The 8,360-nt window shown below is 29.7% G+C and overlaps 3 protein-coding genes across 3 annotated transcripts; 2 read left to right on the forward strand and 1 right to left on the reverse strand.

The window, feature by feature from the left end:
• Nucleotides 1-217: 217 nt before the first annotated feature.
• Nucleotides 218-1,931, reverse strand: Phum_PHUM580050 (choline/ethanolamine kinase, putative; the record flags this gene model as incomplete). Its single annotated transcript, XM_002432249.1, has 8 exons — nucleotides 218-313; nucleotides 389-504; nucleotides 597-666; nucleotides 740-995; nucleotides 1,071-1,312; nucleotides 1,405-1,636; nucleotides 1,719-1,831; nucleotides 1,905-1,931. 8 exons carry the CDS (start codon nucleotides 1,929-1,931, stop codon nucleotides 218-220), a joined length of 1,152 nt encoding a protein of 383 aa, XP_002432294.1.
• A 533-nt stretch (nucleotides 1,932-2,464) lies between these two features.
• On the forward strand, nucleotides 2,465-6,188 carry Phum_PHUM580060 (uncharacterized protein; the record flags this gene model as incomplete). The annotated part of the gene is made up of 13 exons (XM_002432250.1): nucleotides 2,465-2,684; nucleotides 2,772-2,983; nucleotides 3,071-3,222; nucleotides 3,307-3,482; nucleotides 3,573-3,746; nucleotides 3,835-3,965; nucleotides 4,058-4,318; nucleotides 4,394-4,622; nucleotides 4,697-4,830; nucleotides 4,912-5,247; nucleotides 5,323-5,517; nucleotides 5,606-5,845; nucleotides 6,033-6,188. 13 exons carry the CDS (start codon nucleotides 2,465-2,467, stop codon nucleotides 6,186-6,188), a joined length of 2,616 nt encoding a protein of 871 aa, XP_002432295.1.
• A 634-nt stretch (nucleotides 6,189-6,822) lies between these two features.
• Nucleotides 6,823-7,829, forward strand: Phum_PHUM580070 (33 kDa inner dynein arm light chain, axonemal, putative; the record flags this gene model as incomplete). Its single annotated transcript, XM_002432251.1, has 4 exons — nucleotides 6,823-7,044; nucleotides 7,133-7,265; nucleotides 7,338-7,483; nucleotides 7,596-7,829. The coding sequence occupies 4 exons, from the start codon at nucleotides 6,823-6,825 to the stop codon at nucleotides 7,827-7,829; spliced, it is 735 nt and encodes a 244-aa protein (XP_002432296.1).
• Nucleotides 7,830-8,360: the final 531 nt, after the last annotated feature.

Consider the following 8,360-nt stretch of genomic DNA (forward strand, 5'->3'; position numbering starts at 1 on the left):
CCTAATTATCTCGTTAATTCTCTGGATTTTTTTTTCTTCACTTCTCGCCGCCATTTTAAACAAGGTATTTGAAAATTATTAATTAAAATGAAACTCGTACATAAGTTAAAAATTAAACATCTACATTAATAATTTACTTAGTTTTAATAAATCACAAACAATAGACAATTAATATTTGGTTATATTTCTTAATATTTTTTTGGTTATGGTTTTTAGACTAGCATAAGTTTCGTTTTCCCGTTGATTTCATGTGAAAAGAAATAATGTCTTCTTTTGTTTTAAAATAAGCATTCAATCTGGCCATGGAATAATCCTAAAAAAAATAGAGATAAAACTCATGAGTTAAATGTTAGAAATCTATGTAGCCTTCTTTAAAATTTTCATTTACCCAATATCCAAATTTGATTCCACATTGCGAATGAGCAGCTGCCCATATACCCCACATTAAATGAGATAGTAATCTATACTGATGAACTTCATTTAAAAGTTTTTTTTCTTCTTCAGCTACGTATAAATTCATTTTAAAAATTATTATTATTATTATTATTATTACTATTATTAATCTATTGTGATATTATTTTTAAAAAAATGTTTACCATAATTTGTTATCGAATCCTTTGGTAACAATTCATGATATGTGGTTAAATATTGATGAATGAAACCCATCTGAAAGATATAAATTCGATAATATGAAAATGATGAATAATAATAATTTCCTTTGGAGTCAGTTAGCAAGTACCTGTTGTTCATGTGTAGGATAAGCAGATAAATCAATTGTAAAATGAGGATAATCTTCAGCATTATAATTCATCGTGTGTTCTAAAAAATGATTGGCCAATTCAAATCCTCTGTAGTTATATGAACAATATTCATAATCGATAAGAACAAGACTAGGATTGTTTGAATGTAGTGAATCGTTAGTAATTAATATATTTCCCTCCTGCAAGTCGTTGTGAGAGAACACAATCACTGAACTGTATTTTCTTAGATATTGTCTGAAAAATTGTCGTGTGTGAATTATTATTTTTCATTTGAATTTTAAAATATAGTCTGCACTTTGATTGTCATACTTGAGCCAAGCAACTTCGGATAATAAATCATAATTTTTAAATTCTTTAAACAATTCTAAATTTTTGGGTTTGTAAGTATCTTCGTGTAACAATAATTCCTGGAGCCAGTGAAACATCAAATCATAAACGAAATCAGGATTTTTCGATATTGGAACATTCAATGAGTGAATGTGAGCCATTTTTCTCGCAATGGCCGAACTTATGTTCGGTTTTGACAGTTCGCTCGTTTGCAATGGTCTAGCCTGAGAAAAAAAAAAATGGGATAATGAAAAAGTCGCATTGAAGTGCAATGTTTTATGAAATCGATTAAAATATACCATTAAAATTATCTCACATCTACAAATTCTTCTATCCTTCCATTTGGAAACACACCCAAAAGTTTCGGTCCCAATCCTCTTTCGGACATTAATAAAAAAACGAGGGAATCTGTGATTTTTTGATTTTTTGCAAATTTCCCATAGTTGGGACCGTTTATTCTCAATAAAATTGTATTTTGTTTTGAATCATGACTGGGATCCTGGAATGGGGAGAGAGTTATTTTGTACAACCAATTAGAAAGACCGCCACTGGAATTAACAAAATGATAATTTATACATAATTTACACAAAAATCATGCGGAGAAATTTTTTTTTGCATTTATTTATTTACTTTATTTTCTTGATGGTTATGCTATCGGAATCTGCTGTTTTCCAATGTCCATTTAAGTACGTTTTCACTATGTTTACTGCTGTATCTTTTATATCTGCACATTCGTTTGATATCTGTAAAATATTTGTTAGGTGAATTTCACATCGTAATTGAAAATTCATCAAGGATAAGATTTTGAACTTACACTGCGAATAAAATATCTTGAAAATCCATTTTTTAATTTTAATATCATCATTCAATAAAATTTTTTTTGATATGAATTCTGTCTCTGATAATAATGTTTGGTAAATTACAAGGTACAATAAATAAAAAATTATTAATAATGACTACTCCATTTAATTATAAACAAACAAACTTAAATAATGATTTGTAAATAACAAATGCAAATTAATACTTTCTGTTAGAGTGAAACATTAAAATTTGTATTTAATCAAATGGGGGGGAAATGCTTAAAAATTAAAATGAATAAATGATAAATCCCCCTTCAAAAAAAAAAATAACAAAGTGGCAGTAGAAAATAGTAAGTATTGTATAATGGCTGCGTTCGTAGCATAGTGTTCAGATGCCGAGGTTTGAATTTAAAACTTTAAGTTTGAATAAATTTGAAATTTTATCATGGTAAAAAAATAATTAATTAAATTTTTTTTTTTTTTTTTCAGTTATTTAAAATCTTTTTTATCCGATTACTATTATTATTATTGTTATTGTTAAGTTTTTTATTTTAAATTTTGTTTCATTTTTTGGTTATGTGTTTCATTTTTTTAAAAAAGGATCCTAAGAATCCGCCACCGATAGCTCCAAATTTTACTGGTTCACCAGGTATGCCACCGGCTGCGTTTTCTCCAACCGTTCCACCACCGATGATGAGCACGAATTTTATGACACCACCACCAGGTAGTTTTAATATGCTTCCACCCGGTTTCGGAATGCCACCCTTTATGGGAGGACCTCCCCCACAGGCTCAAGGTAATATGAGTTTTAAGGTATTAAATGAAAATGAATCGTTCACTTCCGCACATTTGATTTATTTTATTTTTTTTTTTTTTTTTGTAGATTTAGCAAAAAGTGCGATAATATCTGCAGGGCCTCAACTTTTAAATGAAAAGTCTAATGACTTAACGAGTAAAACAGAATCAGATTCTAGTAAATCAAAAGCTAGTGTTTGGACGGAACATAAAAGTCCAGATGGTAGAACTTATTATTACAATACGATAACAAAATTAAGTTTTTGGGAAAAACCAGATGAATTGAAAACTCCAACCGAAGTAAGGGAAACTTTTTGTATTTTTTTTTCAAAAATGTGATTTTTATCAAATTACCATGTTCAATTAACTGCTTAAATTTATTTTCAGCTTTTGCTTTCAAGGTGTCCTTGGAAGGAATATAAAAGTGATACTGGTAGAACATATTATCACAATGTAAATACTAAAGAATCAAGATGGACAATACCTGAAGAATTACAAGAGTTGAAAGAGAAAATTGCCAAGGAAGAAGTTGTACCAAAGTAATTTTAATTTACCATAATTTGTTATTGTAACATACTGTATTTTTATTAGGAATCATGTTTTTTCCCTCTCTCTATTTGCAGAACAGCACCTGTTGTAGTGGCGTCACCAGTCACTATTCATAACGAAGATTCTAATAGTTCACTATCAATGCCTTTACCCAGTGCAATTCCAGCACCGATGCCAATGCCAATATTAGCTCCGGCTTTACCCGGAGGTCCGATGCCTCCTATGGGCCAAATTCCTATACCAAATATGGGTAAATTTTATTTATTATTACCATTTCGAATTAACTTGCACAAAAAAAAAAAAAAAAAAAAAAATTTCTAATGTTTTTGCATTTTTCCAGGTCCTATAGGTTACATGCCACCGATGATGCCAGTACCTGGAATGAACATGATGCCAGTTCCACCCACTAATCCGTTACCTAGTCAAAATAATAATGACAGTAAAAGTTCAGCATTAGATCAAGCAATGGCTGCTACATTAGCAGCAATTAGCATACCTACAACACCAAAACTAGGTATCATTCTTTTAAATAAAATTAATTATTATTATTATTGCTTTTGACTGACATTAGCGGGTTATTTTTTTCGTGTTGTAAATTTTAGAAGAAGATAGTAATCAGTCGACAACACCGAAAGAAAGCACAACAAGTAGAAATTCAACGCCAGAGCCTAAATTAGTTTTTAAAGATAAAAAAGAAGCAATTGAAGCATTTAAAGATTTATTAAGAGAAAGAGTAAGAGAAGAAAAAAAAAAAAAAAACAAATTTTCGATGTTAAAAATAACTTGGAGATTATAAAATGTGAAATGATTTTGTTTATGTTATAGGATGTTCCCTCGACGGCATCGTGGGAAACATGTGTAAAAATGATATCGAGTGATCCGAGGTATCCACTTTTAAAAAAATTAAATGAAAAAAAACAAGCTTTCAATGCTTACAAGACGCAGAAACAAAAAGACGAAAGAGAGGCGAGTAGGTTGAAAGCTAAAAAAGCCAAAGCGGATTTAGAAGAGTTTTTAATGAATAACGAAAGAATGTCTTCCAATCTCAAATATTATAAATGCGAAGAAATTTTTGGAAATTTAGAGGTAGTAGTAACAAACGAACGGCAGGTAAACATGGTTTATTTTTATTATTGGGCTAAAAGGTATAATATTTTTTAGGTTTGGGATGCCGTTCCGGAAGCCGATCGACGGGACATTCACGAAGACGTCGTTTTCAATTTGGCGAAAAAAGAAAAAGAAGTTGCCAAGATAATGAAAAAACAAAATATGAAAAGTTTAGCTGCCATTTTGGATGCCATAACGGATATTGATTACAGAACGACGTGGCAAGACGCACAGCAAATGTTGCTCGATAACACGACTTTTGCTCAAGATTCTAATCTTCTCGGTACGAATTTTTTTAGTCAAGTTTGAAAGGAAAAAGTCGATGAATGAAATGAAATTTTTAATTTTTCTTTCTAGCCATGGATAAAGAAGACGCCTTAATTGTTTTCGAAGAACACATAAGAGAATTAGAACGGGAAGAAGCAGAAGATAAAGAAAGGGAAAAGAGAAGGATAAAACGTTTGCATAGGAAAAACAGGGATAATTTTATAGTTAGGAAAAAACTTTATAGTTATTTTTAAAACTGCTCGAAACTCGTTTAATTAAAAAAAATTGTTGGATTTGTTTCACAGGCTCTACTCGACGAACTTCACGAGCAGGGTAAATTAACTTCGATGTCTCTATGGGTCGAACTTTATCCCATAATATCGGCCGACATAAGGTTTTCCGCCATGTTGGGTCAGGGGGGTTCGACACCGTTGGATCTTTTTAAATTTTACGTTGAAGATTTGAAGAGTAGGTTTCACGACGAGAAAAAAATCATAAAAGAAATACTTAAAGAGAAAAATTTCGAAGTTTACGTGTCTACGACGTTTGAAGAATTTGCCACCATCGTTTGCGAGGATAGGAGATCGGAAACGTTAGATGCAGGAAATGTTAAACTTACGTACAATGCGTTTCTCGAAAAGGTTCGTAAAAGTTGTAAGGGAGAGGAGAGGAGGGGAGGGGATTAACACGGAGTTAATTTATACGCTTTATTTTAGGCTGAGGCCAGAGAAAAAGAAAGGATAAAAGAAGAAGTGAGGAAATTGAGAAAATTGGAAAATGCATTTAAAACACTTCTAAGGCAAAACGAAATCGATTACAGAGTCGAATGGTTGGAAATAAGGGGACAAATAGAAAACGACGAAGCATTTAAAGCGATCACGTTAGAAAGTGAAAGAATTAGAATTTTTAAAGTATGAATTGTGATTTAAAAATTCCGTTGGAAAAGTTTAATTAACGCGCGATAAAAAAAAAAAAAATTTCTCTTTTTTCTAATTCTAGGACTTTCAGCATGAAACGGAAGAATCATGCGGTCATCGTCATTCGAGGGGTAAAAAATCAAAAAAGAAAAGAGCGAGACACAGGTCGAGATCGGAAAGCGGGTCGGAATTTTCAGACGACAGGAGGAGTCATTCGAAAAAACGGAAAAAGAGACGATCGTCGAACGAGTCGGAAACTTCCAACGAGGAAAAATATTCCAAAAGGAAAAATAAAAAGGAAAAGAAGAGAAAACACGGTTCGGTAAGCTAAATATTATCAGAAATCGTAAAACGTTTTAGAAATAATAATAATAATTAGCCTAACAAACAAAAAAAGAAAACAAATGCTGACCTTTGAACTTTTGTAATGTGGTGTAAAGAAATGAATATATCATCGTGTGAGAAGAGAGAGAGAGAGGAAAAAAGGATTTAAAATTTTTTTGTTGAAGGCATCGGAATCGGATTCGCCGGGGATGGAAAGGGGAGAAAGGAAATCGATTGACGAACAACCGTCGAAAGACAAAGACGATGGAGAATTAAGCGAAGGAGAATTGGAAAGGAGACGATATTTGTTACTGCAACAATTACAAGAACAAGAAGAATGAAGAGAAGAATAAGAATAAATAAATAAATAAATAATCACAAGTGTCTCTACTTTCATTTTTGTTTTTTGTTTACACACACACACACACCCACACAGACTAGATTTAAATTAATTTTAAAAGGAAAACTTGATTCAAAAGGTTCAAGAAGAAATTGTTTCATAATTGCATTTTTTTTTTTTACTAAATTTTATTTTATTCTTTTTCTCTCTCTCTCTCTATCTCTATCTCTTTCTCTTCGATATTCATAGTGTAATTTTAATTAATTTTTAAGTATATAAATTGATTAAATATTTTTTGTACAAATTTTTTTATTTCTTTGTATTGAATCAAATTGTGTTTAAAAAAAAAAAAGGAATTTTGTACTCTATGGAATTAATTTAATCGATATGATTTCCGGTTAAACGACTTCCATGGAAACATAAATTTCAATAGTTTTTTTTTTATATTTACGTTTACGATTTTTATGTATAATCGAGGATAATTTTTAATTTTTTTATTTGTTGTTGTCATTATTATTATTATTATTTATTTATTTAATTTTTTTTTTTTTTTACTTGTGTTCCCCCCCGTATTAATTAATAATAATAATAATAATAATAAATATGTGAAGAATTGAAGTGAGGAGGAGAAAAATATGGCGGAACGTACGTTAACACCGATAAATTCTCTCGTTAAATATGAAAATCCATTATTGGTAACAAGACACGATGATAAGAAAAGTTCAGGTACGAAAGGTGCCATAAGAGCATGTTCACCATCGAAAGAAGGAAAAGTCAAAACGGAAACGGAAGAAATATTAAATGCAATACTTCCACCGAGACAATGGGAAGAAGATGGAAATCTTTGGATGCAGCAGGTTTTCTCTTTTGTTTATAACTTTTAATAAAGTTAAAAAAATTTTTTGTTTTTAATTTAAATAAATAAATAAAATATTTAATTAATAGGTTTCGAGCGTACCTGCAACGAGATTGGATGTGATTAACCTACAGGAACAACTCGATATGAGATTACAACAGAGGCAAGCAAGAGAAACTGGGATTTGTCCCGTTAGAAGAGAACTTTACATACAATGTTTTGGTACTGCACACAAAAACCTGAATACCTGCACATCAATTATTATTTATTTATTTATTTATTTATTTATTTCAGACGAACTTATTAGACAAGTAACGATTAATTGCGCGGAAAGAGGATTGCTATTATTAAGAGTTCGTGACGAAATTAAAATGACTTTGGCCGCTTGTCAAACCTTATACGAAAGTAGCATAGCGTTCGGTATGAGGAAAGCACTTCAGGTACAACAAAATAAATAAATAAACATTTATATATAATTTATTATTATCATTATTATTAATGCTTTTTTCCTTTTTTTTTTTTTTCAACGAATAAATCGATAATTGATAAAAGGCCGAACAAGGAAAAGCGGATTTAGAAGAAACTGTTGAAAAATTATTAGGAGAAAAAGCGGATTTGGAAAGGCAAATAGCGGATTTGAGAGCGAAAGCGGAACAAGTCGAAAGAAGGTTTAGCGAATTGAGGCAGGCCGAAGAAAAGAAACACAACGAAGAATTACAATTTTTAAAGAAAACCAATCAACAATTGAAAACTCAACTCGAAGGCATAATAGCGCCTAAAAAATAATAATAATAATAATAATAATAATAATGAAAAATAATTTTTTTCCTTTTTTTTAATATGTCGGTCGATTATTATTTAATTAATAAATCGAATTTAAATGAAATGAAATAATAATAATAAATAAATAAATAAATGAAAAGGAACGTGAGAAACCTTTTGATTACAAACAACAAAATGGCGTCGCGTTAAAAAAAAATAAAAAAATTTTTAATTATTATTATTATTATTATTTAATTTTGATTAATTTATTATTATTATTATTATTATGTAATTGGTAACTTTTTTTTTTTTTTGTGTGTGTGTCTCTGTAATAAACAGTGAGCTATTGGCTATAAATATTTTATTTGAAATTACTTATTATTATTATTATTATTATTAATGGATAGTTATAACGCGTTTTTTTTTTTTTTATTTTTTATTTAATAACTCGATTAAATAAATAAATAATAATAATTAAGGAACTTGGGGTAAAAATTTTTTTTTTTTTTAAATAATTTTTATTTTATTTTATTTTAATTAATTAATTTAATTATC

Source organism: Pediculus humanus, genomic scaffold (genome assembly GCF_000006295.1).
Source record: "Pediculus humanus corporis 1103172108309 genomic scaffold, whole genome shotgun sequence".
Taxonomy (NCBI): domain Eukaryota; kingdom Metazoa; phylum Arthropoda; class Insecta; order Psocodea; family Pediculidae; genus Pediculus; species Pediculus humanus.